Source organism: Lagenorhynchus albirostris, chromosome 6, assembly GCF_949774975.1.
Source record: "Lagenorhynchus albirostris chromosome 6, mLagAlb1.1, whole genome shotgun sequence".
Classification (NCBI taxonomy): Eukaryota; Metazoa; Chordata; class Mammalia; order Artiodactyla; family Delphinidae; genus Lagenorhynchus; species Lagenorhynchus albirostris.
The window spans coordinates 35,060,223-35,088,121 of NC_083100.1; the positions used below are offsets into that span (position 1 = coordinate 35,060,223).

Sequence of the window (27,899 nt, forward strand, 5' to 3'; positions counted from 1 at the left end):
CTCTCTGTGACACCCAGCCCCCTTTCAAATAGTCACCCTGCCTCACTTCTCTCTACTCCGTGGTGCCTTGTAAAAACTTAGTGCATTATACTCTAACACAAGGTTTCCATGTCTGTCCCTTCCTTGCAGAGGCTATGACGCACTTGAAGGCAGGTGCTAAAATCATATTCCTTTTTGAAGCTCCGGTACTTGTGTCTAGGTCAATGGCTATCTGTAGAATTGTGACTGAATTAAAGTACTCTTAAAATGATTTCATAGGAAAAAAACAAGATACAAAGAATACCTTTCCTGACACTGTCACAAACATTACAGAGACTACACTTGGAAAGTACAAAAGAATACGATCTGGTCCTCGTCAATTTGATTTTAGACATTTGCCCATTTTTGATGGGTAAATTTGACTTTAGTTGAATCCATCATTTACTACCTATATATTAAAAAGGCACAGGATACGTTTTTATGGGCTGAATACTGAGTGCCCGTTAAAAGTTACTTAAAGGGAAATTACAGCATCCAATGAAATGTTCAGCCCAGGTGGTGAACAAAGTAAATAAGTACTGAAAACATCATTTCCTCCAGTAATAAAACAGATTTAAATGGTAGTATACAATTTTATCTTTAGTTATAATAAAGTTTGGAACCTCCCTGTAGAGCAGTAGTTGTCAAACTTTAGTGTGCATGAGTTTTTCCCCTAGTACTTACTGCAAATGCAAATTCCCCAGCACCACCTCCAGAGATTTCGATTCAGAAGTAGATCCAGGATTCAACTTCCTAGGTATTTCTGTTGGGGTGGAGATGGGTGGTACCTAGGTAGTACCACCCACCAGAAGAAACTCTACTGTGAAAGATGAAAAACTAATTTTTTTGGGGGGGGAGGGGCTGTGCCCCATGGCATGTGGGATCTTAGTTCCCTGACCAGGGGTTGAAGCCGCGCCCCCCCTGCAGTGGAAGTGTGCAGTCTTAACCACTGGACCATCAGGGAAGTCTCGAAAAACTAATTTTTTGATGAATCTATAAATGTTTTGTTAAAAGTAATTAAGTATAGGCTGGTTCCACCTCACTCCCTCTCTAAATCATAGCTGAGATTCAGGCCTGATGAAATTTTATAAATTGAGAATCTAAAATACAGCTCATTGTACATAGTATAGTAAATTACTGTTATTCTTGAAAATAAGGGGATTTCTATTATAGCCTAGTGGAAATAAAGACCTTAGAACAGAGGAAAATATTATTCTGTTGAATGCAAAAGCATTTTAAAGGAGGACAAGCATGCAAATGAGCTTGGGCTCATTAACCTAGAGCTGAAAACTTTTGTTTGTGTATCACAGAACTGATATGTGGGCTATTGGCTCATCATCCAACCAAAAACTATTTATTGGGAAATTTGAGTAGTAGTATCTTTTTAGGTCCTGAAAAGCTGTCTCATTAGTGAGGTCATTGAATGCTGGAAAGATCTGAATTCTCAAAGACTACTTGGATATATTTGCACACTGGCTGTACAGATCTGTCTCCAAATAAGTAAAACTCTAGGACTCTTTCAGATGAAAACTGGTGGAGAGTTATAGAACCATAATAGAAGTAGGTTCATCTTGACCACAAATCCAGATATTTCTAGCAACAGAATAACAAGAGTTCTTTCCTGGATACAGTGATTTTCCTCTAACATTATGGGCTAGAAGTACCATCAGTTTTCTACCTTTCTGGAATCCACTTGTAAACTCCAATAGACTATAGTTGACTTGGAGTTGTTTCATATCACTGTCCATTAAGGTAGCCATTAGCCACATGTGGCTATTGAACACTCGAAATATGGCTCGTCTGAATCAAGTTGGCTGTAAGTGTAAATTACACACTGAAATTTGAGGACTCAATACAAGAAAGAAGAGTTAAAAATATTCCTTTGGGGCTTCCCTGCTGGCGCAGTGGTTGAGAATCTGCCTGCTAATGCAGCGGACACGGGTTCGAGCCCTGGTCTGGGAGGATCCCACATGCCACGGAGCAACTAGGCCCGTGAGCCGCAATTACTGAGCCTGCGCATCTGGAGCCTGTGCTCTGCAACAAGAGAGGCCGTGATAGTGAGAGGCCCGCGCACCGCGATGAAGAGTGGCCCCCGCTTGCCACAACTAGAGAAAGCCCTCACACAGAAACGAAAACCCAACACAGCAAAAATAAATAAATTAATTAATAAACTCCTACCCCCAACATCTTCTTTAAAAAATATATATATATGTATATATATATATATATATATTCCTTTGATAATTAAAAAAATATTTATCACATGTCAAAATGATTTTGGGTATGTTGTTAGATAAGATATATTACTCAATTTGATTCACCAGCTTCTTTTTACTTTTTTAATGTGTCTACTAGAAAATTTTAAATTACATATATAGCTCACATTACATTTCTATTGAAAAGCACTAATATACACCAAAAGAAGCACAAGATTGTTGGTCTCTCTAGACTAAGAGGGTATTGATTTTAGTGCAACCTTAAAATATCCTCTGCAATTTCTACATGAGAAAAGTAGAGACAGTGATGTATTATCTTGTTCATCATTGCATGCTTGGTGCCTTGTGAGTACATTATGAATACTGAATGGATGCATGAATGATTGAATCAGCATTACTTTGGTACTGTGCATGCCTGGGGCCTTTCCAATTACAGGGAGCCTAGTTTGATGTGAGTCTCTGGTTGTGTCTTTATCCTACAGTCATCAAATACTTGAACCAAAGTAGCTACATCTTGGAAAGAAAAGTTCTCTCTGGAAACACCCAATCTGCCCAGATTTCAATAAAAATTATATACATTTTAATTTAATCCTTGTCCATGTATTTAAAAAATTGCTCCTAGAAGCTTATGTGTTTCTGAATCTATTACCTAAGCCTTCCTTTTATTAAAAATACTTATCAGATCCCAATATTTACATAACTTCTTGAGTATGGTTCTGGTTTCTGATTCAATTTAACTCCACAGACCTGTGCCCACTCACTATGTGCTTGCCTTGGCTAATTCACAGGAGTTAAATGGGACATAGTCTCTCTGCCCTTAACGACTAGTATATAAAATTGAAAAAGTAATATAAGACTCCAGCATGATAAATCTGAGTTGACCTTTCCCCACTGTACTGTCCTGGCACCTTTGTTGAAGATCAATTGACTGTATACATGGTATTCTATTTCTGAACTCTATTCTATTCCACTGATCTAACTGTTTCTCCTCACCCCGATACCACACTACCTTATTTACTAATTACTATATAATGAGTCTTAATATCAGGTAATGCATGTCCTCCAACTTTGCTCTTCTTTTTCAAGACTGTTTCAAGATCTTAGGCCCTTTGCATTTCAATATGTATATTTCTACAAAAAAAGTCTGATGAGATTTTGACTGGTTTGCATTGAATCTATAAATCAATTTAGAGATAACTGGTTTCTTAACAATCTTGCATCTTTTGATCACTGAACATGATATATCTTCCCTTTTTTTTAGGTTTTCTTTAATTTGTCTCAGCATTGTTTTATAGTTTTTAGTGTCTTGTGCATCTTTAGTTAAATTTATTCCTAGGTATTTTAGATGACATGCAAAATGTCACTGTATATAATTTTTTTTAAATTTCATTTCCCAACAGCTGGTTGCTAGAATACAAAAACACAAATTAACTTTTTATATATTTAAGCTTGTACCTAAAACACCTTGCTACTTTCCTTATTAGTTTTTTGTTTTGTTTTGTTTTGTAGCTTTCTTAAAATTTTCTACGTGGGCAATAATGACATCTGTAAATGAAGTTTAATTTCTTCCTTTCCAATGTTTCCTTGTCTTATTGGACTGGTTAGGAATCCTAGTACAATGTAGAATAATCATCCTTGCATTGTTCTTGATCTTAGGAAAACTACATTCAGTATTTTATTATCAAGTATTATATTAGCTGTATAGTATATTTTTCATATGTTTATCGGTAAATTCTCTTATATTCTGGGAGTTTTTATTTTGTCAAGTGATTTGAGATGATCATGCTGTTGTTTTCTTTGATTTTGTTAATGCAGTAAATTACACTGATTGGTTTTTAAATGCTAAATTAATGTTGCATTCCTGGAAAAAAGTACCCTGGTCATGGTGTATTATCTTGGGTTTAAATATTGCTTACTTCAGTTTGCTAATATTTTGTTGAGGATTTTGCTCTTTTACTCATGAGCAATATGGTTCCTAAATTTTTCTTGTAATGATTTTTGTCAGGTTTTGATAAGGTTATGCTGGTCTCATTAAAAGAGTTGAAAAGTGCTCCCTTCCTTCTATTTCTAAACTATTTCAGAAAATAAAAATATGTTTAAGATTGCTATTATTTCTTTCTAAAATGTTTTTAAGAGTTCACTGGTGAAGCAATCTGGGCCTGGAATTTTAATTACCAATTGCTTTGACAGGTTTCGGGCTATTCAAATGTTCTATTTCTTACGTATATTTTAGTAATTCGTATTTTTTAAGAAATTTGTCCATTTCACCTTTTGGCATAAAGTTGCTTATAATATCCTGTTTGTTGTTAGTCTTTAAATGAACGAGGGGTCAGGGTCAATTTCATTACCGATATTGGTAATTGGGTTATTGTATTTTCATTATGATGTAGTTCAAAATATTTTCTAGTATCTCTTGTGAATTTTTTCTTTGACCAATGGATTATTTATTTATTTTTATTTATTTATTTTGGCCGCACCATGTAGCTTGCGGGATCTTAGTTCCCTGACCAGGGATTGAACCTGGGCCCTCAGCAATGAAAGCGGGAGTCCTAAGCAATGGACTGCCAGGGAATTCCTGACCAATGAATTATTTAGAAGGCTGATTAACTTCTGAATTTTTGGAAATTTTCTAGATATCTTATTGCTATTAATTGTTAATTTACTTCTATTTTTGGTCAAAGAGCATACTCTGAAGATTTCAAAACTTAACTTTTGTTTTGAAACTTATTTTATGGTACAGTGATTGGTCTATTTTGGTGAAAATGCCATGTGCTCTTGAAGTTGTTGGGTGTAGTGTACTACAAATGTCAATTAGGTCAAGTTGGTTGATAATATTGTTCAAATCTTTTACACTGTTACTGATTTTTAATATACTTGCTCTATCAGTTGCTAAGAAAATGGTGATAAAACCCATAACTATTGTGGATTTGTCTCTTTCTTTAGTTCTATCAATTGCTGCTTCATGGGTCTGGAAGCTTTGTTGTTAGGTGCATGTAAAGTTAGGGTTGTTATGTCTTCTTAAGGAATTGATCAATTTATTATTATGAAAAGATCCTAATTATCTCTGGTAATATTCCTTGTATTGAAATCTTCTTTGGTGTTAATATAGCCTCACCAAGTTTATTATGCTTACCTTTTGGATAGTATATCTTTTCCTTTCTCCTTTAACTTTAGGCCTGTCTCTCTTTCTATGTAAAGTGCATCTCTTGTAATCAGCATATAGTTGGGTCTTGCTATTTTATCCAGGCTGTCAATCTCTGCTTTTTAATTCGAATTTTTAGTCCATCTCCATTTAATGTAATTTTTGATATTATTGGGTTATGTTTACCATTTTGAGTTGTGTCTACTCTTTATCTCTTTGATATTTTTCCTTACTTCTTTTAGGTGAATTTGTTTTCAAGTAATAGTTTTATCTTTTTTTGTGATACTTCTTCATTCTTTGTCTTTAGAGACTGTTCCAAGGATTACAGTATATATCATTAATTTATTACAGTGTCCTTTGAATCACTATTATACTGCCTCATGTATAAGGTAACAACCATACAATAGTATAATTCCACTTACCCACTCCTGTCAATTGTATATTTATAGTCATATATTTTACCTCTAAATTTGTTGTAAACCTCACAATACATTGTTATTGTTTTTGCTTTACACAGTCAATTGTTTTTTTAAAAAAAATAAGAGAAAAAAAACCTTTTCTTTTTATCCATATATTTACCATTTTCAGTATTTTTCATTTCTTCCAGCAGATTCAAATTTCAATCTGGTATCATTTACTTTCAGCCTAAAGAATATCTTTCAGCTTGTTTTGTAGTGCAAGTCTGCTGGTGATGAATTCTTTCAGCTTTTGTTTATCTGAAATTATCTTAGCTTTACCGTCCTTTTTGAAGGATATTTTCACTAGATATAAAATTCCGTATTGGCAGTTATTCCCATTACATTACAGATTTCATTCTAGAGCTTTCTGGCCCATATTGTTTCTGATGAGAAGTCAACCTTTATTCTTTTTGTTGTTTCCTGTTTGCAATGTGTGTTTTTTTCCCCTGGCTGCTTTTAAGATTTTTGTCTTCACTTTTGACTTTCAGCAGTTTGACTATGATATGCTTTGGTGTGATTTTCTATCATTTACTCTGCTTGGATTTTGCTGAGCTTTTTGGATATGTGGGTGGTTGTTTTATGCTGAGTTTGTAAAAACTGTGGCCATTGTTTCTTCATAAGCGCCCTCCCTCCATTCTCTTCTTTTTCTCTTCTGAGATTCCTATTGCATATCTGTGAGACTGCTTGATACTGCCCCTTAAGTCACCGAGGCTCTGCTTTTTGTTGCTGTTTTGTTTTTTCTTTTAATATTTTTCTCTGTTCTTCAGTTTGTTTATTTTTGTTTTTAATTAATTAATCTTAGTTCCCCGGCCAGGGATCGAACCCATGCCCCATGCAGTGGAAGTGTGGAGTCTTAACCACTGGTCCCTGTTCTTCAGTTTGGATGATTTCTTCTGACCTGTCTTCAAGTTCACTGATCCTTTAGTCTTTATTGTCCAAACTGCTGCCAAAGGCATCTGATGACTTTCAAAAAAATTCAGTTATTGTACTTTTTAGTTCTAGGATTTCCATTTTATTCTTTTTATCTCTCCTAAAATTCTCCTCTCTTCACCTTTTTTTGGTAAAATTTTAAAATCCTTATTTATAATCCTTATCTGCTGATTCCAACATCTGGGTTGTCTATGGGTCTGCTTCTAATGACTAATCTTTTCCTTTACTATAGGTCACATTTTCTTCTTCCCATGTCTAGTAATTTTTTAAACTGGATACTGAATACTGTGAATGACACACTGAGAAACACTGGATTTTGTTATTTTCCTCTAAAGAGTTTTGTATTTTGTTCTAATAAGTCATTAAAATACCAGCATATCACTCTCTGCTCCCTCCACCCTGCCTTTTGCCTTGAAGGCAAATGTTAGGCATCTTATAAAACAAGCTGGACTGGAAGTAGGTAAGGGGATAGTAGACTGTTCTTTAAAATACCTTTATTTAATTACCCTGTTTTATATTTCTTTTCTTAAGTTTGCCCCCCATCCTATCTGCTGACTCCAAATGCAGAGTTTCCCAATTTTCTGACAGGCAGTCAGCCTCCTCCCTCCCAAAGCTCTCTCCCTCTGAATTCTATGCTGCAGTTTCCCATACTCTGCTTCATCAGTCAATCCTCTTCCACCTACTTTCCTTCCTCTAGAAATTGAGGCCCTCTTTTCCCTTTTCTTCATTATTGTGGATTTCTATATTTAAAAATCCTTTACTATAATTCAGTGGGGTTTATGATGAAGAAGATATAAATTTATGCCTTTCTTTTTCTTAAAAAATTCTTGATATGCTTTGCCAAATTATTTTCCAGTCACTTGGACCCACTGACATTCAGCTGTAATGCATGCAATTGTTCTCACACTTAACTCTTGCCAATACTGAGAACTATCAATTTTCCAGTTACTAAATCTCTGTATCAACTTACATATTGGACTTGTCCTTGACTTAATTTATTTTACAGAGCAAAACATGAACTGTGGTGGTTGTTTTTTGTTAACAGCACCAGAGAAAACAAATCTTCCTTTTGGGAGAAATATGTGAACTTAGATTCAAAGATTTTCATAATATATGTACAGCCATGTATGTGTTCAGATTTGAAAGTTTCTGAAAACTCCTTTTTCTCTTTAGCTTTTACTTTTTAGTGAAAGCCTCATGTACTTAAAAGTAGACTGAAGGAAGTATACGCAGAATTCAAATCTAAATTTAAAGGATGTCTTAAATACAGAGTAGTTCTAAAACAATTATTTTAACCCATTGAGTTTAGATGATTTCATAGTCTCCTATACAAATGTAATTTCAGTAAATCACATCATTTGATGACAATTAACTTAGTATTGTAAAGTAGTTCTATCTAGAAAAAACCGATAAACAAAAAATAATTTTGTTGTTATAAAATAATGCCTAAAATTGCTAATATCTGTGTTACTTAAAGCATTACCATTCTCTTAAAAGTATCAATACTTAAGTGAATTCAATAGTGTTTTATAATAACCAATAATAAAGTAATTGGTAGTTCTTTAATCATTGATCTTAGTGTTCTTAAGTACTCACAAAAGAAAAAATGTAAATGGAAATTAAACGTCTCAAAAATGTTCCATCTTTCTACTAATCGGTTTTACAAATAAAAACAATGAGATTAGTGCAATCTTTCTGGACAGCAATATATTAAGCACTTAAAAAATATCCATACCCTTTGAGTCCAATAATTCCACTTCTAAGAAAATATGCCAAGGAAATAATCATGATTGTTCATAAAGATTTATATACAAGAAATGTTTGCTATAGCATTGCTTATAATAGCAAACAAATGGAAACAATGCACATGGACAACAGTTTGGGAATAATTAAAATAAACATGGCAAATTGCAGCCATTAAGGTCATGTTTTTAAAGAACATACAATGATGAGGTAATGTTTGTAATGTCATGTTAAGTAAAAAGCAGAATATAAAAGTTCACCCGCTACGTAATATTGGTAAAAACAACCCCTATACATCTGTGCATTTAAAACATTCTGAAATAAAATTTTACGGTGTTTTTTTCTGAAAGGTAGGATATTTTTCCCCTTAAACCTTACTGCATTTTTCATATCTCTCCAATTAATATAAATGCCTTTTAAAAACCAGAAATACAAAATCCATAATTATCTTTAAAAAGCAGCACAGAAACTTAAACTTTTTAATTAACCTACACTTATCCACATATTTTATCATTAATAATTCAAAACAACCAGGAAAAAGGCTTGTTTGAGTTTCTATCATGTGCAGTTATTGTTCTAGACGCCAAAAACACAACAGTGGTAAAAGACATTTGTGGTTCCCATCTTTATAGAACTTGCAGTCTCATAGGAAGACATAAATCAAACCACCACACAAACAAATGTAGAATTACAGCTGTGTTAAGTGTTATGAAAGAAAAGTAGACAGTATATGAAATCCTCAGTTGGAGTATTTGACTTAGGGATATCAAGAATGAATTCTCCATGGAAGTAACAACTAAGCTCACCTGAAATTACATGAAAAACTAATCAGATGAGGAGGGCATTCCAGGCAAAGACAGTATTTGAGGCAGTTATCAAGTTATTGTCTCTCAACTCCAAATCCACTCTTCTTTGCCCTATTTTGTGATACTGGAGCTGGACACTGTAAACAATTCTGTTTTGCCAACTGGCAGAACGTTAGCTTTGTCGGTAGAGGGCAACAAAGGGGTCGCACAAGGCGATGAAGACAGAAATACACTTCCCGTCTAGGTTCTGGTCCTTCATTATTATTATTATTCACCACAGGAGCCAGCAGCCCTGCAGAGGAGCTCCAGCTGCACTCTCATGCCATGTTCTCTGGCTCCCCAGCCCTGATAGTGGCTTTGAGCAGTTCCAGTCTATCTACACCCTATGGCAATGGTGGGCTTCTTCTACAGAACAGCTTGGGCCAGGCCCTATGCCAAGATTTCTTGCCACCACGAGGCGGCATGCATGTTCCTCTGGGTAGCCACACACCTTGTTTGATGAGGCCAGTCTCAGTTTTAGACTGGGGGACTCTCCCAGTCCTAGTTCCTTTATTGTCCAGTCTTCCTGGAGATAGTAACTGCTCTCTTGACACGTCTAGACCCCTGAGACTCCTTACTTACCCCTTTTAGTAGTTAGCCACCTCCTACAGTTTTAGTTAGCAGTTCTTCCTATTACATTCCTCCCATCCAAATAACTGGTGTGGCTTCTGTCTCCTGACTTGAACCTGACTGTTATACACGGCCACTACGTGGGACTAAGAGGACACCAGTACGGCTGAAGCAGAGAACAAGAATGGACATGCTGTGCATTGAGGCAGGAACGGGACACAGGGGCCAGAATATGCTGGGCTTGCAGGCGAGGGTAAGACTTTTGGCCTTTATCTTAAGAGTTCAAATGTGTGTCATCTGAAAAGATTACAGGATAGAGAATGATTTAGAGGGGAACAGAGTGAATGCCATGAGATGAATGAGTGGACATTTAGAGCAGCAGAGGCAAGAAAGGATGGTTTTGATGGGAAGGTAGAGGTAGAGACAGTGAGAAATGGATGGATTCCAGGAATATTTGAAAAGGAGAATCAACAGAACTTGGTGATGAGGAAGATGTCATGACTGATGCCTGGATTTCTGGCTTGCAGAATGGATGGACAGTACACTAAGATCAGGAACAATAAAAGAAAGCTAAGGCCGGGAAGGGAGATCAGGAGTTTGTTATGAGCATGTTGTTAAAGTGCTTTGAAATCTCAAAGTGAAAATGTCAAGTAAGAGTCTGAGTTCAGAGAGTAGCCTCGACTGGGATGATGAGTTTGTGAGCCAGTGTACATAATTAAGGCTAGGGTATGGCTGAAATGATCTACAAAAAGAGTATAGCTCTATATGAGAAAGGATTTGGAACTAACCCAGCCTTGATGAGACTCAACAATTAACAGCCAGTAAGAGAAGACTTAGAGGTAAACTTGGTGGGAGCAATTTCCTTGGACTAATGGGGCTGTAAGCCATAGGATAGGTTGATAAGTGAGAGAGAGGTAAAGGAATGGAGACCGTGAGTAAAGACAACTCTTTTAAGATGTCACAGAATAACGGTCCAGTGATGAAGCCCCAGGAAAAGTCTTCACATTACAATTATTGTGCACCTTAATTTGCATTTTTCATCATTCTTCTATCTCTACATGAGAGGCTAATTAACAGAAATTCAGAGGAACCAATAACTTTGGAACAGAGACCAAAACAGGTTTATTCAGAAGACATAATGTCAGTCAGTTCTGCCTTTTCGTAACTTCTTTATCGAATACAGATAGACTTTATTATTTCATTCATGTTCTATAAGACTTGATCAGCTCAGAGGGCATAAAAGCTGGAAACTTTCTAATTGGAAGCCAATCTTTTAGTTTAATTTACATTGTCTTTACAAGGTCTCATACGTCATTAATACTTTTACAGGTTTATTTACATTAAAAGATAATAGATAACAAAGTCGCTGGATTAATAAGCTGTCAATGACACAAGGTAGGCATGTTAACTTGATTTGTTTTGCAGACTTATTTCTCTGAAAAACTGGCTTAATTCTCATAGCATTTTGATAGAACCATTTAGATCTTTGTTCAAAATTAAGAAAAAAAAGGGAAGGCCTTTTATTCTTCGCAAGGAGTGCATTCCATTTAATTAAGTCTATTTTTAACTGAAAACTGCCGTAACAAGGTCTGAGTGGGAAGTTACGAAGGTATCAGCTATTCAGAGATGAGTAGGTTTGTGGTTTTGCTGTAAGGATGTAGCAAAAGTAGTTTTCAAATGAGAAAGAGAAGGGAGAGGGCTCTGGATTTCGCTGTACCCAGGTAACAGAAAAACACCCGAGGGGTTTTCATATCCTGTGTCCTCACGTCGATACATCCTATGTCTGTCTCCATCTCTTTCTGCTTTATCACACACACAGAAAGGAAGCAGAGGCCTAAGCCACTGAAAACACAATGTAAGGCCACCCCTAATACTACCTGAACAGTTCAGACACAGTGCTGCTGGAAGCAGATGTTGAGACTGAACAACGCACAACTACAAACAAGAGTTAACACCAAGGATCTGATGCCAAAATAATAGAGTGAGAATAATGATAAATGTGCTCTAAAATATAAGCTTTAAAACGCCTGTTCACATGACAGTACTTAATGTCAGCTATATATACGAATAAAGTACTATATCTTTAATTAAAAACCAATGGTTATAACTCTACAAGGGCTTCACCTAAAATAATCCTTAATTAAAGTTTAAATAAAACATTGGCTGTTCAGACCAAGATAGCTTGATGTGACAGAATGTGAACAGGGGCATCCTCAGCCTCAATGTCTCAGCATCCACATCTCCTCTTCATCCACTCATGTCACGTATGGCCTTATCCGCGGTTGCTACCCACACTTCCCTTCCTGCCCCAGTCTCTCTCCTACTTGCTGGCTTCACAACATTTACTATAATCTATAATCATTCAGCTGTATTCTGCTTTACTGTGCATCTCTCCAAGAGGGCAAAACCTTTTAAATTTTGTTTACTTCTTCTAGAAGAATTCCTGGCGCATGTTAGATGCTTAAAACATTTCCTGGATAGATAAAGAAATGATTTGAGGGTTTACTTTGTGCCAGATGCTGTGCTGATCCCTTCATGTACCTCATTTACCGCTCACCACAATCTTGTAAAGTAGAATATTTTGCAAGTGAAGATAAAAACACAGAGCGGTTAGCTTGTCCAGGGTCACACACCTAGTAAGTGACAAGGCCAATATTTGAATCCAAACATGTTTAATGCTAAAGCCCTGGTTCTTAGCTATGATACTATGTTGCTTCCATCTGAGAGTTGGCACGGCTGAGATCCTGGAATATACACGTTTGGCTTTTCTATTAAAGTTCTCGGCAAGCGGCTTTCTTCTTGTTGATCTTTTCTAATCCTCTGGTCCAATATAGGGTTTAGAAAAGCAGGGGAAATAATCTTGTAGCTAGGGCCAACAACAGCATTAAAAAATCTGCCTGGAAATCCTATAGGGAAGCTCACACCATAAAAGTATTGTACAACAGTCTGTTGTTGTTGTTGCTTTTTAATAAGAAGCGCAAATGAAGGACAAGCAGCCAACATTCTAAAACAACAGGACCCTTTCTCTCACACTTGGTTCAGTTCACCTAGAGAATGAGAAAGCGGTTCTGTACCAGAGGCATGCCAAGCACAGAATCTGCACTGCAAAGGTAAAACATGGAGCTGCTCCTGTCCTCCAACACAGGGCAGACCGCGAAGTCTGGTTTGTGGAGGTCAGTGAACACTGCATGGGGCCTTCTGTTCGAGACAAGCAACAGGTAACAGAAGAGCTGACTTCCCAGGATGCTTGACAAGATGAGAGGATATAAAGGAAGCCTGCTGGGAAGAGAAGCTGAAGACAAGGAAAGCCCCGCCCCCAAGTTTATCTCAATGGAGCCAGTTGGTGGCCCATAATCCTGCTCCTTTCCTATTGGATGGGAATTGTGTCCAGAGGGAGAAAGACAACACAGGAATCTGAATTCCTGCTCTGGCCCCTACGGCGATAAGCGCCTATACATTTCAGCAATCTGAGCCCTAAGAAAAGTAGTGCAGGAGCAACATTTAAGATAACTGAACCCTAAGGGTATAATGTGCTTTAGTCATTTAGATGGAGCCTTAGAAATAAAAGTGATCCTTGGCATTACATTTGGTAAAACTAAATCTTGATCTACTCCTTGTCTGAGTTTGTACTTGGACGCAGATGATCTTGATCGGATTATGTAAAAGATCTAATTTGAGCTGTTATTAAAAATTCTGAAATACAGAAAAAACTACTCCAAGGCTTAAAAAAGTAATTTTGTACTAAGTTTAAATCAAACTCCCCAACTTCAAAGCTATATGCTGACATGCAGTGTTGTCCCACTCGACAGTACTATATTTACAGCCTGAAATGATGATGCTTTGGGCGGTTATGCTTCATGTGGGAAGTCACACTAACACCCTGGAACCACCTGCATATATCTTAAAGTTAACTTTTCTCCTACCAGAAAATGATCCTTTTAAAACTTTTAAAAAGAGAGATCTTGAATGTCAAGGTGTTATAAAAAGATAAAACATGCATTCCACATGTTCACAGCCTGCTGCCCAGCTGGGCATTCAGAACAGGCTTTCCTGAGGCAGTTTCATTATTGGAAAGCTTGATAAATGCTCCACCACTAGCAGACTGGAGATTTCTTTTACGCTCATACTTCGAACTCACTCAAGTACAGAATACCATTATCTAGCTTTGTTATGATTACTTTTTCCTAATTTTTCAATTATACATCTTTTAGGAGTAAGGGAGCCTGTGGTTTTAGCAATAACTCTCTAACATGTGCATAAAATTGCATCGATTTGAGTCAGGCTTTTGCTAACCAAAGAGAGTTACCCCCGGGTGTGGGTCTTCTCAGTTTCTCGACCCAAGGGCCTTGGTTTCCTCAGCTATAAAGTGAGGGGAGTAAGGAATCGTTCCCATCCTTTTCAGTTCCAAAGGTCTACTCAAAATGGGGTGTGGAATGCCCAAGACCCAACCCTCATCTGTGAACTATCTAGCAGAGGTCTCAGGATTTCTGATAGACTGAATAAGCATTTCAGAGTCAGTTGACAGTTTTGGCATCAACTTCCCGATGAACTTTCATTATCTTTGGGAAGGAAAACTTAACTAGTTATAAACTCATTTTAAAATTTATGATCACAATAAGTGAGCTGCTGATGAATGGTCAACCAGGAGGATTCCCTTCCTTTTGCAAAAACATCTAATAACCTTCCATTATCATCATTTTATTCTTTAACAGAAAAATTCACATGAGTGATAGATTTGTATTATTAATTACTAACAAATAATACTGACATACCTCAATGCCTTCATGCTAAGCTTATAAAACCAAAGGGATATTGGGATGGCTCTTCGTGCAATAAAGTATTCTTCGCCAAAAGTTTCATGATAGGGTTCACAAAAGCCCCCTGGTACAGAGAACTCGTCGGATGGGTACTTAACTTTCAAGGTAGCTATCCACCGTGAAGTGAAGCGATTCAATACTGCATTTGCTCTAATGTCATATACTTGATAGAGTTACTGAAATTGCTTTAGGAAGAAGGTATAAATTATAAGTAAATGAACAACTATATGTGCTGCGCTTTTAGTGTATGATTGATATCACAACAGCAACTTGAGTAATTAGCTTTTGAAATAATTGGTGTGAAGGCAAATCACAAGCAAAGTTGGGAATGTGCCACTCGATTATTTAATTTCTTTCTTCTGCCCTGACTATAAATCAAAACATTCTCAAAATTGTAGGCAGAGGAAAAGCTGAATGAAAAGATTACTGGAAAATCCAGATTCTAAATAGAAGTAGGTGATTTTCGTTGTTTGTTTTTAAGAAATCCTTGTGTAGTAAGGATTATCTGAATTATAGCACTATTAATAGTGTTGTTAGGTAATGTGTTTATGGAAGAAAATTAGAGCTTTGTGAACAATTAAAAAACTTCCTAGTGTGTTATTTAATGCTTCCTCATGGTATCCCTGATTCAATACTGGTTACTATGTGATTTTCTGTTTGCACTTGTCTTTTCTGCTAGACTAAACTCTTCTCAGGTAGGGCCCCTGTCTTATTCATCCTTGGTTTATCTTAGGAGGCATTTTGAAAAACAGGGCACTTTTAAAATTTATCTAAATGATTGCGTATGGGTGGGTGTTGGGGGCAGGATGCTAAATGACTCACAATCACAGGAATCCCACACAGCGAAGAACTGCCCTGTAACCTGAACTTTCTCACATCCTCCTAGACACATGACATGTAAACCCAAGTATTTTTTGTACAGTTTTCCTATGGACTTCCAAGGTTTACTTGGATTTCTAGGGTTCAACTACTGTGGAAATTAAGAGAAAATTGTACTCTTTGGTGTTCAGAACTTTACCAAGAGCTTTTCACCATTTGGAAAATCCCGTGGCCAATCACATGGGCAGTCACATTATTTGAGTTGACAATCAGCACTTGTCAGTCTGTATTTGTAGCAGCTGCATTCACAGTGATCCCATGTCTACATAAAAATATACTTATTCAGTTCTTACTTCACATATCACATATAAATAAACAGTGTTCACGTTACCCAGTTGAGTACTGTCTCCCTTCTTTTAAGTGCAAAGTGGTTCATTATAATTGGGTGTGAACATCTGGCCATTTTATTAGGCCTTCTATTTTAGTTGTTCTTGAACTTTTTATGTTTTTATATTATTGACATTTTGTTTCTAGGTAGAGTATATTATCTATGAATTTTATTTTAGTATTTGATATAAAAATGGAGCATCGGGTCAGACGGTATTGAAGACCACTGATCCAGTAGATTCCTGTACAGCTGCCTTATGTTGCAGAAAAGAAATGGGACACTAGAGATGAAATGATGCCCCCAAGGTCGTACAGTTGATTAAGTAGCCTTTTGTCGAGTAATGAATGTATAGCTATAGCACAAGTAATTAACATTCCAGATTCTAACACCCTGGGATATATATTCTATCACATAATACAAAATACCAGGAGTTAAAATAACTTGGCCTACCCTTTAATAACATTTCCTTTGGTCACCAATTATCCCTCCCTTATCCCAGCAAAAGTGAAAAATTTCTTTAAACTGGAATTTCCTTTTTCCTGATGATCCCAATACAGACTAGAACTATATTTTTTAGTTAAAAAAACCCTCTGACTTAGTGCAGGGCTAGATTGCACACTTCTTCTCTAGCCTTGTCACCTTCCTCCCCGCCTCCACCATCCTGCGAGAAGACCGCTTGAATCTGTGGACACCATAAAAGAACAATCTTTCCCTTCCAACAACTTCAACAGTAGCAGTGACTGTCCCAGTGGGTCCCTTGGCATCCTTTTCTTCTATGTCTGCCTAAGCAACTTTACTTAAGGATAACTGACCTGTGACCCCACGGAGTGCCTTTGAAGGTTCCTCGAGTATTGAGATCTTTTTCTCACGGGGGGCAAGGGCTGGTTTTTCACTGGCAGAATCAGTGGATGAGCTGTCCTTCTCACAGCCGTTGACGTGGCCATTCTGTATCTCTGGCGGCGGTGGCTGCACAGACCCTGCTTCGGGCCTCTCTGCCTTGTCTTTAGCATCTTTGTTGCCTTGATGCTGCTTGGACTTGCTTCTTTTTCTCTTATTGTTCTAGAATGAGAAACAAATGAGAAGCTCACATCCTTGAAATAGAAGGTGAACCCCAGAGACCAAAATAAGATATGTTACCCTTTTTTTGTTTTCTGGCTCTTCTAATAGAATGGGTGAAAACGCCTATGTCTTTATTAACCACCCAAGTTAATGTAAATATCTTCTTTCCTACAATGAGCTGTAAAACTTTTACCTCGTAAGCATAGTAAACAAAAAGTTTTCTTTAAAAGGAAAAAAGCAGCAGGAAATGGCTTCAATAGCTGACACATTATTTGAGCACATTGAGTTGCTACATATCTGAATGGCCATACAGTAGAGTCTTGTGATAACTGCCCTGGAAGAACCTGAATTCAGTTATTGTGGTATTGGAGAAGAGGTCTCATTTCTTAAAGAGATGATGGACGGGGGGGTGGGGGGTGGGGGGTGGGGGGTGGGCCGGGGGGGATCAGGGAGGACACTAAGGTTCTGATCCTCTGGGGGGGAGGAGAGGCAGGGGGAGGCCTGGTACAAAAGAGGCAGGGAAGTCCCTCTGAAAGGAGGAAATAGAGTCAGATCCCCAAAGTCCAGGTTGGATCTAGGAAAAGGCACCAGCCAACCAGGAGATCCCTGGATTGCTGTCACTGTCCGGGAATCATCCCCATGAATACTTAAGCTGGAGTGGACAACTGCTACAAAGGAAGGCCGAACCCACGTGGGTCCACCTGGATTCGCACTGTGCACCTGTATCTGGATCTCTCGGCTGCTACCTGAACGGCATTACAAGACTTCAGTTACATTTAGTTCAAAATAACGCAACACTGCATTCTAGATAATTGAAAACTTTTAGACCTTGGTGCAAGCCTCAGCCAATGAGAACAGACATGGGGCCCATCAGGGCAGACCCTGTCCCGCCTGTTCCATCAGTGTCCCACCAGCTGAACATCAGCCCGGCTTTGTTCTTCAACACATTTGGGAAAAAAAATAAAAAGAAGGGCTTCCCTGGTGGCACAGTGGTTGAGAGTCCGCCTGCCGATGCAGGGGACACGGGTTCGTGCCCCAGTCCGGGAAGATCCCACGTGCCACGGAGTGGCTGGGCCCGTGAGCCATGGCCACTGAGCCTGCGCGTCCGGAGCCTGTGCTCCACAACGGGAGAGCCCACAACAGTGAGAGGCCCGTGTACCGCAAAAAAAATAATAAATAAATTAATTAATTAAATAAAAAGAAACAGTTTTCTCTTGATTCTCCACCCCACTCTCCTTCGTTTCCTTTGAAACCACAATCATGCCCCTGAGTAAGGCCTCCTCCAGGGGAGAGAAATGCACTGACTGGGTGAAGGAAGGCCCAGGGGCACTTATTCCCACACAAGCCCTGCGTCTCCTGGGCTGGGGAGACAGTTTTCCCACTGAACCTCTAAGAGGGAGGCTTAGTAATGAGTTGGGTCTGCAGCTGCTGTCTGCTCTGTTTTTCACATCAGAGAAATTTCATACCCAAACCACACATCTGAAATTCCTCCAGGTAAGTATAAATACTGCCTTTCAATCACCTGCAAATTGTCTTCATCTCACATAGAAGCCTGGGAAGCTATGATTAAAGATAAGCAGAGATTGTCAAAGACGGTGGCATACAAAGATTTAAAAAATTTTTCATAATTCTTCCTATTCTCCATGAAGCTAGGAGGAGAAAAAGGAGGAACGGATCATTCTAGTAATTTCAGTAATCTCGGGATTTTATGAAAGCAATACTGCTTTCTTGTGTTTGTTTAAAACCTGTGCCACAGGCCTGCGATCTTCCCTCAGTGGGAAGGGTATATCCTGGGATTCCCAAAACACAAGGCTTCTCTGGGAATAGTGGGAATGGGTGGGGAAGTTACTTTGAAAAGAGAAGTAGACTTTTTGTGAAAGTCATGAAACAGGTTACAGGCCAAGAACAAGAAGGAAGCTGCGGGCTTCCCTGGTGGCGCAGTGGTTGAGAGTCCGCCTGCCGATGCAGGGGACACGGGTTCGTGCCCCGGTCCGGGAAGATCCCACATGCCGCGGAGCGGCTGGGCCCGTGAGCCATGGCCGCTGAGCCTGTGCGTCTGGAGCCTGTGCTCCGCGGCGGGAGAGGCCACAGCAGTGAGAGGCCCGCGTACTGCAAAAATAAAAAATAAAAAAATAAAGAAGGAAGCTGCACCTCACTGGAGCTAGTGAGGGCTCCAGTGCTCCATGGTCACTCACAAGACCAGAAAGGCACGTTCTGCAGACAGAGGCCAGTGTGTGCGCTGCACACCGCACGTGTGCCCGTAAGTCGAGACTGTGTGACTAGACAAGAAAGCAAAATAACGTGAGAGGGGCAGAGTAAAATCTCCCCTCTGTTCTGTGAAAATATATTTAGGGCTTTTCAAGTATCTTTAAAACACTCCTTAATTTTTTCCTTTGTGCTACAGGATACGTTCAGGCAAGTTAACGTCTAGAATCCTTTGAATTCTCCGGTTGGGCTCGCCTGAATACTTAAAAAGAAAACTCTGGGATTTCAAAAGCACACCTGGTGGTTAAAAACACTTGAACAGAAAACAAGGGCATTAGTAGGGAGGGTGGCCGGTAATTTAAGAGAGTCGTGAATCTGGAAGCTTCCTGGGTGTACATATTAACATATATGAAAGAAGCACAAAATTGGCAGCCTTGTTAAAATGATAACAACCATGAAGATTCTGATGGAAGCTGCTAATTTACAATCAATATCAATCTTACCTTCTTTTTTCCTGTCATATTCCATTCTTTTAGAACTTGAATTGCACTGCCTAGACAAAGACAAAGAATCTTCAACATGCATTCACATAATAAAGCACCACACAAAATTCATCTCTGTCTTTCCATCTTGGTAGCGATTTTTTTTCCGGCTTTTTCATTTGTTTTGATACATCCTACCTTAATAAAAATGCCAGTTTCATTTTTTATTTCCAGATTTTCATTAAATTCACTGCATGATCTTGGTTTTATCAAAGTATTAAGCCCCACTACATGAAGCTTACTTTGTTTTATCATTATGTTGTCTTAGAGAAAATGAAATAGATCGAGAATTTTCTGATAGCTTCATTGCCATAGGTAGAATTAAAATTATTCTGTTTGATATATGAATCAAAATACCTCTAATCTTCCGGGCTAAACATGAGATTTTGAATATTATTAACCATATGAATCCTAACTTTTTGTTTGGCTATTCCTGCTCATTTTCTGCCTCTACTCATTATGTTCACAACCTGCAGGGTGATAAGGACAGACGATCTGATGTTAGCTTTGCTCTCATCACTGTGAATAGGGATGGAATGCAGTCTTTGCAAGGTTCCGCTTTGAAACAAAAGAAGCTCATCAAATAAGTTGAGTCCTAGGTTCTGTCAATGCCATTCACATGCATACGTGGCATTGCTCAGATGCAGAGGAAAAGCCTAACTTGATTAAATTAGAAAACATTTTAAAAGAAATGCTTAACCACTGGTCAGCTACACTATCTTCATGTAGTCTTAGTAAGTTCTTCACTCATTCCAACTGTGCTGGGGGTAATTTCAACAATAAGTTATTGGTAATGAGTAGATCAGTTGTTCTCATTTAAATAGGTGCTTCCAAAAGAGTAGCTCTTACATGTATCCTTTTAACAATTTTAAGCATTCTCATACAGTCTCATTATACTAATAGTTCTCTACAATGAGTGTGTTGGCTAAACAAAGATAAACTTCAGGCGGGTGGTTATAACAAATTTCAAATTAGTACGGTCCCAATTATTGAGTCTACTGTTACTGTTTGATAACCAGAAGGCCATAGTGTTTGGACTAATGTTCAGAAAGCCTAATTATTCCTATCCATTCACAGTTTCCAATTCAATGCCCCTCTTAGGCCTTTTGCGTTACATGTACTTGAAATAATAAGACTGCACTTAAAAGTAAGCTATAATTCAGTCTTTTTATTAACCGGGCTGGTCTTTTTCTAATTTGCCCAGAGAATTAATGTTTCACAGTATTTTCCTTTTGAAGAACTTTAGGAAGTCACTTTCACTAGGTTACTTCGTAAGTCGCACCAGTGGCTAATAATCATTAGGGTAGTTCTTACTTATAGCTCAACTTCAGTTTTCCAGATAAAATTAAATTTTAAAAAATGTTAAATATTGTTCTTTGTAATCAGAGGGAGGAGGTGAGTTGCTTACTGCTTTCAACTGCAATATTCAATTATACATCTAATTTGCATATTTTGACATAAATTCTATTTGCAATTTGGACAACAAGCTTTTAGAGGGTAATTCTGAAGAAGAAATAACTATGTTTACAGACAATTTTGAAATTGTTGTCATTAAACTTTAATTATACTGAAACTGCTTGGAGTTCTTTAAGCCGCTCAGAAAGAGTGCTTTTAGTGTGCCTCGTAAATGATTCTTAACAATCATTTCTGATTTTCAGTGATTTTTAAACAAGTTTTCTGACTGCTCCCCATCCAAAATGATATGAGGTTTCTCAGCAATCGATGAGTCTTTAAAAATGAGACCTCAATACCGACAAGGTGAAAATGTCAAGAAGGACAAGCATGGTGCTCTATTTAAATATGATCGGATTTGATGACAGTCCATCAGTTACTGAGTATCTGTGCATCTCATCAGGGGTCATTCTGTAATAAAAACTTTCATGATGGAGAACGTCGGGGCCTCAATCCAACTGAGGCTGGGGAGGTATGCGGATAATAACCTTTTTCCTTTCCTAAAGCTTTTTTCCATGTGAGTGATGTTGGCAAGTGAAACCTGAAAAGAGTTTATCTGAGCCAGGATACGCATGTTTCCCCCAATTTTTTCTTGAGATGAATTGCACTAAATGCTGCAAAGGTGGAGTAATAATTACATACTCTGTATTTGTATCTGGTGAGTAAAGATTCTTGTACACGAAGCAGGAAAAACAGAAAAGTTATGCACCATGGGTCTGCTTGCAGGTCTATTTTGAATGATAATCATTTTTAATTCAATTAGGACCCTAAACCCTGACTGCAGATATCAGAATGTGAGTGTGTTGCCTGGTTCCAAGACCTTGCCTGAAATGCAATTGTACTATATGTAGAAACTTAGGAAGATTATTCTACTCCTAGGAAAGTAAGTAAATCAAACTGTCCTTAACAAATAAAGTGTAACTAGGATAAACCCGAGGAATGTGCTGATAGGTCTTCCCTGACCTTTCGGTCAGATTATGTTTAGTTAGTCCGTACTGACAAAACAGAAACTAATGCTGGGACAGAAGACATATGATAACTAAGGACAGGTATGAGATCTCTGTTCATAAATGGAACTTTAATTTGAGTAGGAGAGAAGACTTTCCCATAATTTATAGGAAATCTAAAGCAGTAGGTTATCCATTTCTAGAATAAATACATTCCTGAGACTTTAGATTCTATACCGTCACTGGCAATGGGCTGTCCAAAAAAACAATTTTTTTTTAGACAGCAAAAAGTTCTAGAGGTAGATAAGATGAACTGATATTCTGACTAAGTAGGTAATCTCAAAATCATAAACTAAGGATATTAAAGACTAAACTAGTCCTCTCAGGCTACATAAGCATCAAGTTCAAGGATTCCAGTCGTAAGGCCAAGTAGAACTATGCTGGCTGAAGAGTTGAGAAGGCTTCCCAGATCAGGAGTAAAGTACCTTATCCTCCATTAACAAAGGCGCCATCAGATAAAGGACGTGTTTAGTAACAAATTGGACAGACTGGTTGACAACGGAATTAGTAGCATTACAATATGTATCCTTTGCAAACTATCTACAGTCTGTCTTTTTTTTTTCCCCAATGAGGAAAAAAGAACTTCCAAATTCTGCTCTTAATATGTAGATGTGTCTTTAAAACCTAGCATATTTTAATGAAAATTAAAGTATTAGTGAATAATTGGTATTCAATGCATTCAAGGAAAAAAATACAGAATATATGGAATATCTAGTTCTAACGTCTTCGGGTTCAGGGGACGTGTATACTCACCATCCACGAAGGCCTGCACTGCTTTATCTACATTAAAATCAAACTGCTGTAGCACCAGAACTATTTCATTATTGCTTTTGTTGGGAACAACTGATCGAACCGCATAGATCTGCAAAGGAGAGGAAAAGAAAAAGAAAGGTAAACGTTTTGAATATTTTTCAACCATATTAGTCTCTCACTGGATAGAATGATATCTGTTAGAAAGGCCTTGAAAAGCCAACTAATCTACCTTCTTGCCATCAAGCATACTCAAGGCACTTCAGACCACTAAAAATTAATCCTGGTGACCACCTTGATAGCCTCTTTACCTGAATACACATTTCTACAGAGACGTCCTTGTTAGGACTGGAGTAGCACGTGGGAAAAGCCAACTCTGGTTTTGCAACCTACTCCCCCCACCAACCCAGCCCCAAGACTCCAAGGTGTACTTTCAGTGAGTACTTTTCAGTGAGTACACAGATAGTTTTCTGTCTCAGGCTCTCTTCTCCGTGGGCTCAGGGCAGCTCTTTGGAAAATTTACAGAAATAGCCTCATGCCTCAGCTTCTCTGATCTGCACAGTGGAGACAGTCATAGTGAGGTTCACAGAAGCGTGGTGTGAAACTCCATTAATTTTTATAGAGATATAGAATGTGGGGCATTGTATTTTTGAAATAGCAATCTTAGCCATAATACGGAAAACGTTCCCCAACACACTTCTGAAAATCAAACATTTAAAACAGTAAAAGTAAATACATGTATGAGAGCTAAGGACTTCAACAGGTTAAGCTGATATTCAATTTTTAATGACCTATAGGTATTTCTTAATCACATTTTGCACATGTTCTTTCTTTTTGCCTAATAGAATTAATGGACCTTTATCTCACAGAACTTGCAATTACTACAGGACGCTCTATCCACTTCAGCAAACCCTGGCTCCCCCAGCTTTCTATCAAGGGGATTACTGCAGCCACTACTGACAAGTATGAGAGTACTACCTGGTGCCAAGGTGCGTAGCATCCACAATGATGGCCACAAAAGCACTGCACAATCCTTACCTGGTTAGATTGAGTTTTAGAGTTACATGCAGTTTACTGTAATCAGATTCATGGACTGTGGATTATATGTGTATGATAACGTGTAATGTGATTCTGTTGCCCAGAACACTCAATTAAGCAGCATAGCCTATTTCCTAATTATGTTAGAAAATAGACAGCCTACTCCATTTCGATGTACATGTAAGAGTATTTAGATTATAATGAGAAAACAGCACAAGATATGGGTTTATAACTTGGAGAGGTTCTGACATTATAGAAAGCTGGCTTTGAATCTTGACATTCAGAAATGCTACATATGTAGGGATTTTCAAGGACTCTAATTACACACACACACACACACACACACACACACACAGAGTTGTATATATGTGACAAGAGTCCTTTGATTTTTTTTCTCTACTTTACGGTTCTTAGTTTTTCTAGCTTCTATTTTAAAAAATATTATTAACTTCTTCAAACCTAAGTTCTTTCTCACTTTTTCGCTTGCTCTCTTTAAAAATCCTTTCAGTGAATAATTTTTGAATGTCTATTGTGTGACAAGGCACCAAACTTCCTGTAACTTATAGACTAGAGGGGGATGCACATATTGTTCAAATGATCACACAAATACATACTTATACATTGTGATAAAGGCTATAAATCATAGGGCAGGGAGACGACTTTATATAGGTATGCTGAAATCTGAAGGACAGGGGAGAAGAGATGGGTGGGAGGTTAAGAGGAAAGGCATCTTAGGCAGAGGGAACAGCATGAATGAGGAGGAAGGCACAGGTGAGGGAGTATAGAGGGAGGCAGAGGCTGAGGCTTCCAAAATACAAAGATGAGGCCAGAGGCGGGCAGGGACCAGATCATGCAGCCTACAAGGCTCTGCAAAAGACTTAGGTCTTGTGAGCATCCCATAACCATCCTTTTGTGTTGTCCTTTCTTATTCATTCATCATGTTAGAAAGATAGCTCTCTCTCTTTTCTCTCTCTCTCTCTCTCTAATTTATCCTTGTCATATACACATTTTATATGTAGATAAATGTATATTTATATATCATTATATTTAAGTTATGTGTAAGTTAAGGTGTACAGTATGTTGATTTGATACAGTTATGTACTGCAAAATGATTACCACCATAGCATTAGCTAATACCTCCATCCCATTAGATAATTACCACTTCTTTTTTGTGGTGAGAACATTTAAGATCTACTCTCAAGTATATGATTCAGTATACAATCACCATACTGTGAATTAGATCCCCAGAACTTATTAATCTTGTAACTGAAAGTTTATACCCTTTGACCCAAATCTCCCCATTTATCTCTTTTTTTAAAGAGAAGCCAAGATGGGGAGAAAAACAAGAACAAAAACACCTGCATTGACCCGGGAGAATCATTAACAGTGCATGTCCAAAATTAAATACAATTGGCCTAGCAGGCACCAGTGCACTGGAGTTATGTATAAACATTACGTGTTGTCCTTCTAATGTAGTTCTTTTAAATAAAATTCTAGCATTTCAAGCCACTATAATTGGTTAGTATTATATAAAATTTCTTGATAATAATTACCATCATTATTACCACATCAGTCATGCCCTTCTAAATAATAATTTGTAGCAACATGGATGAACCTAGAGCATATTATGCTTAGTGAAACAAGTCAGACAGAGAATACATATGATATCACTTATATGTGAAATCTAAAAAAATAAAACAAATGAATGTATATAGCAAAACAGAAATGGACTCACAGATATAGAAAACAAAATAGTGGTTACTGGTGGAGAGAGGGAAGCAGGGAGGGGCAAGACTGGGGCATGGAATTAAGAGATACAAACTACTATGAAAAAAATAGATAAGCAACAAGGACATATTGAACAGCACAGGGAATTATAGCCATTATCTTGTAATAACATTGAATGGAGTATAATACGTAAAAATACTGAACACTATGCTGTATACCTGAAACTAATATAATGTTGTAAATCAACTATATGTCAATTAAAAAAAACACAAAGTTTTCGATCCACCTACATAGTTGTGTGATCAGTAAAGACCTAGAAGTATGGAATAAACATAAAATAGTTGTTTGCCCTGTTTCCAGTCTCTCCTCTGCAAAACATAATTTATTTTATTATGTTAAGGCAAAATATAATATAAACCTGAGCTTATAGAGATACTTCTTCTTTAGATGTTTATACTACTTTTGCATGTCCCTCTTTAAAAGAAAAAAAAAAAAATCAACCACGGTAGGATACAGAAAACATCTATCCTTGTCACTTTATATATCCTAGCACTGAACATATCCTTAGAATATTGTCAGTAACTGAGTTCTGATATCAAATATAACTATGAATATTGCATACAACTCCTGGAGGAAGACACAATTAAAACAGGAATGTCGAGTTTTAAAGAAAAGAGAAAAAAAAGGAAAAAAATAATTTCTGCCTATTCTTAGATATTCCATAGTAATGTTGAATTCTAGTGGATTTCTGGGCCAAGTTTCTGCTTTAATCACAGTACTTGCCTAATGTGAAGAGAGTAGTATTGTTTCTCCACCTTCTTATTTATAAATTCACTACATTTATTTTTCTATGAAAATGTGTTTGAGAAAGATGGAGAAATCCAGGCACTCATATGCACGCATAAAAATACAGGAACCTGGGCTTCCCTGGTGGCGCAGTGGTTGAGAGGCTGCCTGCCGATGCAGGGGACACAGGTTTGTGCCCCGGTCCGGGAAGATCCCACATGCCGCGGAGCGGGTGGGCCCGTGAGCCATGAGCCTGTGCGTCCGGAGCCTGTGCTCCGCAACGGGAGAGGCCACAACAGTGAGAGGTCCATGTACCGCAAAAAAAAAAAAAAAAAAATACATGAACCTCACAGTGTCACTATCCAAGATGCAGCAGTCATAAGGGGTCTAAGCATTTAAATCTAAAAAAAACCTCCTTATGAAGGAGGTTTAAAATATAAGGAGTGGATGACAAAGGCAGTGTTATAGTGAGGTTGTGCTGAAAAGCTGCCTTTGCATTTGGAAATGAAGCTCCTGGAGCAATGGATCAATCAATGCGTGACTAATGGTAGTTTGCATGTGGAGAACTCATAAAATTCACGCCTGCAGTGGCTGTCTTTGGCGGCGATGCTTCAGACACATGGCCTTTACTTCACTGCCACAGCCCAAGCTGGTGAGTCTGTTGCTGCAGCTTCACCCCGAAGGTCACCGTTTGCAGCTGCACGTGAGTGCATCCCTCAAGGGTTCTCATGCCATAAATAGTGCGTTCCAGGGGGGTCAACCAGGCAGCGGCGCAGGATGTCAGGTGACAGTATGGCCCACTAGTTAGTGGTTCATTTAGCAACTGCTTTACCTTTCCCAAATCACATTCCTCTGTTTTGCTTTTACTAATTTAAATCTAGTTTGGCAAATTCAATTTGCTATTGAGAAATCTTCCTTTTGCACATCAAAAGTTGTTTTGATTTTAAAAGCTTTTGCACAGCAAAGGAAACCATTGATAAAATGAAGACAACCTACTGAATGGGAGAAAATATTTGCAAATGATATGACCAATAAGGGTTAATATTCAACATATATAAACAGCTTACACAACCCCAGAGAAAAACAAACAACCTGATTAAAAAATGGTCAGAAGAACTGAATAGACATTTTTCCAAAGAGGAAATGCAGATGGCCAACAGGCACATGAAGAGATGCTTAACAACCCTAATCATCAGGGAAATGCAAGTCAAAACCACAATGAGCTATCACCTCACACCTGTCAGAATGGCTATCATCAAAAAGAACACAAATAACAAATGTTGGCAAGGATGTGGAGAAAGGGGAACACTCGTACACTGTTGATGAGAATGTATATTAGTGCAGCCACTATGGAAAACAGTATGGAGGTTTCTCAAAAAACTAAAA

General features: G+C 37.9%; 1 protein-coding gene across 5 annotated transcripts in view; it reads right to left on the reverse strand.

Moving 5' to 3' along the window:
• Positions 1–27,899, reverse strand: part of SPATS2L (spermatogenesis associated serine rich 2 like) — a 167,580-nt gene that overhangs the window by 36,117 nt on the left and 103,564 nt on the right. For all 5 annotated transcript variants that reach the window (XM_060152371.1, XM_060152370.1, XM_060152372.1 and 2 more), the window contains 3 exons: positions 22,965–23,073; positions 19,714–19,763; positions 16,759–17,005 (listed from right to left, as the gene is read on the reverse strand). In XM_060152371.1, coding sequence (XP_060008354.1) covers positions 16,759–17,005; positions 19,714–19,763; positions 22,965–23,073 — 406 coding nt within the window. The remainder of the gene's footprint in view (positions 1–16,758; positions 17,006–19,713; positions 19,764–22,964; positions 23,074–27,899) is intronic.